Source organism: Kryptolebias marmoratus, linkage group LG4 (assembly GCF_001649575.2).
Source record: "Kryptolebias marmoratus isolate JLee-2015 linkage group LG4, ASM164957v2, whole genome shotgun sequence".
Classification (NCBI taxonomy): Eukaryota; Metazoa; Chordata; class Actinopteri; order Cyprinodontiformes; family Rivulidae; genus Kryptolebias; species Kryptolebias marmoratus.
The window spans coordinates 964,502-968,056 of record NC_051433.1 but is presented as its reverse complement, the minus strand read 5'-3'; the positions used below and the strand labels follow the sequence as shown (position 1 = coordinate 968,056).

Here is a 3,555-nt window from a genome sequence, read left to right as displayed (position 1 = left end):
GTGGACAGCAGAGGGGTGGGGGTGACGGGGATGGAGGCCACACAGGAAACCTTCAGTTATCACAGACACCAGAGGACTTCCTGTGTGGCTTTATTCTCTCCGTTTGTTCCCTCACGCCCAGTTCTCTTATTTTGAAAGGACTCGAACCAACGAATCACCTCCGTTTGTAAAAACGATTCGTTGGTTCACATCCTAAACACTAAACAGGTCTCAGAACAGCTGGTGTCTGGGGTCAGTTACACATTTCAACGTGTCGGTTTTTATTTCTCTCTGTAATCTGACGTAGTTTAGTTTGAGTTTACGGTTTCCAACCTGCAGTGATCCTCTTCAGTAGTTTTAACGTGCAATACTTCATCATATCACATCATCTTCATCATTTCACCCCCCTCCCCTCACACCTGGAAGCACAACTGCTCAGTTTTCAGCCAATCAGGTGAGTCGTATTCTGTCTGGTAGATCTTCGGCAGCTGGGTTTGAAAAGCCAGTTTGGGACGAAACGGATGGTTCTGGTTGCAGGAGGAGGGGGGGGGGGGGTCACGCCATCACAGGAGGGTTCTAGTTCCTCCGACGTTCACCCGGTACCAACAGAAACCCAAACTGACACTGAAGGGATCCGGTTTTCTGTTTGAACCTGAGCTGAAGCGAGGATGGCGCCCCCTCCTGGTCTGTAACAGCAGAGCTGAGCATTACATGTATTTAATGTAGGAACTGAATGAGCTTCTTTTGCACAGTAATTACAAATAAAACACGGTGGCGTAGAGTTTTTGTTTTAGAGATGACTGTATCTATGTACCAACTACCATGTTTTTATCTGCTCCTTTTTGTTTGCCTTTAACAAGAATTTATAGACAAAAGGTTGTTCTGCACTACAAATCTTGCATGTTTTCACTTTTTTTATATATAAATGTATATTGATTTTATGCTATAAATATAAATGTATTGTTTCAATTTAGAAGGTCTTTTTAGGTGTTTCCCGAACCAAAAACTGAACCCCAGTGTTTGTGTAAACCAGTGTGCATATAAACCATCATATAATCATGTGTTTTTCTTTAGGCTTTCTGATGGTGTCACTGTTTTGAATGAGTGTATATAGATGCATTGCTGCAAACTTAAAGCATTTGCCAATAAATAATTAAATAAAAGTTGCCTTCAAAAACTTCATCTTTGTTTCTGTAAGTTTTTGTTTTGCCAGCAGGGGGAACCAGAGAGCAGGAACCCAAAAACAAAGCTCAGATAAGGCCTGAAAATTTAATACAAGTTCTCCAATCAAAGCTGTGAAACTAGAAATGTAAGATTAAATTAAACATTCTTTGGTACCACCTGCTGAAAACTTCACCATTGATGTCTACAGAGGGATTTTATCCACATTATGATGCAGAAGAACAGCTGAGTGTTTGATTTCCGTCCTAAAACATGAAAATAAATTAGTTTTCTGTAATTTACAGCTGTGACAGATCTTAAAAATTAAAGCTCTAAACAGATAAAAAGAGAATAATCAGTTTTATTTTACAGACAGCTTTAGAAACATCCATCAGGTCCACTTTCTCATCTTTCTACAGTCCGACACAGAACCAACCCCTCAAATGACACACCTTCATTTTCTCATCGCCTCCTGAACTCTGAGCTTCCTGCAGCGTCAGAAATCGTGTCGGCTGCTCTCTGAAACACTCGGCCTTAAACAGCTGCAGATTCAGTCGATCTGCTCAGGAGGACATGTTTAAACAAAGTGAAGTTCGGCTGCAGGTGGAAGGTGTTTCTGTAGGCGGGTCCAGCAGCTTCAGGTGGGAGGAGACTGCGGCGGCGGCGGCTTTACGCCATGCTGAGGAGACGAGAGACGAGTTATTTTTAACAAACAAGGATGGTTAAATATTCAAGTCATGTAATCTTTGCTACGTGTTGACCAAACTTAAAGAGAACAGGTAACGTCTGAGGGTTACCTGTCGATCAGCGAGTCCCTCATGCTGGTGGCGATGGCGGACGGCTGAGCCGAGTCGCCGAGTCTGAACACGCTCTCGATGACGGACAGCTCGGTGCTGGTCGTGTCCAGGCCGCAGAACGCGCACCAGTCGTTCACCACCATCCCCGCCGCGATCACCTCGCTGCCCCGGTTCACGGTGCCCGCCTGCGGACGGCGACAGAGGGAACCAATCAGAACATTAGCGAGGTTCTCTGACACCAAACCAGAGACTGCGCCCGGCGCCGCTCACCACCAGGGGGACCTGCAGTAGAGAGGACAGCTCGTCCTGGTCTTCGATGGACGTCTTCGGGTGGACCAGGCCTCCCTGGTTGCTGAACGCGCAGTAAGAGCCGACGAGGACCTGCTCGGCCACCGTCTGACGGAAAACCTCCACCTTCAGAATGTCTGCGAGGATCTCCTCCGTCTCCTGACGAGCAGAAGGGACACGGCACTCAGCTGCAGGTTCAACGCCTTGGCTTATTGCCCAACTGCTGAGTCAGCATGTTTGGGCTACTTCAGCTGCTTTAGTTTAGAAACTTTTAGCTTCTGTTAGCTTTAACGTTTCAGCTCCTCCACGCCTCAGTAAAGCCACTCAGCGCTCAACATTCACTGGATTTTCTCAGAAAATGCTAATTTCTTCAGCTCCCATCGCTTGTTTTCTTTATCTGTTGGGGCTTTCAACCCCCCCGACCCCTGACCCCTGACCCCGTCTCACCCTGTCGAGGTCCGGGTGAACCAGAGCCACGTAGTCGTTGCAGGAGATGACGTTCCCGAGAGCAGAAAGCCTCTCCTCCACCCTCTGGATCCTGACCGAGTCCGGCAGAGAGTTCCTGATGTTCTGCAGCTCCTGATCCGTCGTGTTGTTGGGAACCAGGAGGCCGTGGCGGTTACCTGACGGCGGCAGAGTGGTGGGTTAATTTAACGAGGATGATGACGATGAAGGGGTCGTTACGGTTTCACTCACCGACACACAACCTGCCGATGATGCGACAGCCGGCGATGGAGGCGTGAACCACCGGGACAGTTTCTGACAGCTCGCCTTCAAACACGCTGCAGACACACAAAGGCAACATGCCGCTTGTTACATCACATTACCGACAGAAATAAAAGTGTTAGTTCAGCTGATGTCAGACATTCTGTTTTCACGGTGGAACGATTCTACAACAAACTACTTCCAGGGTTTCTTACAAACAAGTTGGAATTTATTTACATTTATTATTTTCTTCTTCAAATACATCCAAACATTCAGCTAAAGCTGTTAATACGTGGTGCTGAAGGATGAAGAGCGTATTTTAATTTGACGAGGTCTGTTAACTTCCTGTTGATGATCATGAGTTTCTGCAGCTGGATGTTCCTCCTGAAAAAGAACCCAAACTGTCCCCCTAAAATGGAAGGAAACCGGTCAGAACCGGAACACCAGAGTCCCTGTCCACAGTGAGGCCAGTTTTACATCACCACAGACCAGGGGTGGAAATTAGCACCCGCCACCCGCCAAATGCGGGGAAATATTTGAAGTGGCGGGTGAATTTGATCAACACACACGCCACTGTGGCGGGTTGGCAATTTGAACAGAAAAGGTGTTATTTGTCCTCTTGAGA

The 3,555-nt window shown here is 47.1% G+C and overlaps 1 protein-coding gene across 1 annotated transcript in view; it reads right to left on the bottom strand.

Moving 5' to 3' along the window:
• Positions 1 to 1,481: 1,481 nt before the first annotated feature.
• eif6 (eukaryotic translation initiation factor 6) overlaps positions 1,482 to 3,555 on the bottom strand; it is a 4,721-nt gene continuing 2,647 nt past the window's right edge. The window contains exons 3-7 of the mRNA XM_017404189.3: positions 2,922 to 3,007; positions 2,673 to 2,848; positions 2,208 to 2,384; positions 1,938 to 2,122; positions 1,482 to 1,819 (exon numbers count right to left, since the gene is read on the bottom strand). Of these exons, the coding sequence (XP_017259678.1) occupies positions 1,810 to 1,819; positions 1,938 to 2,122; positions 2,208 to 2,384; positions 2,673 to 2,848; positions 2,922 to 3,007 (634 nt within the window). The 3' untranslated portion in view covers positions 1,482 to 1,809. The remainder of the gene's footprint in view (positions 1,820 to 1,937; positions 2,123 to 2,207; positions 2,385 to 2,672; positions 2,849 to 2,921; positions 3,008 to 3,555) is intronic.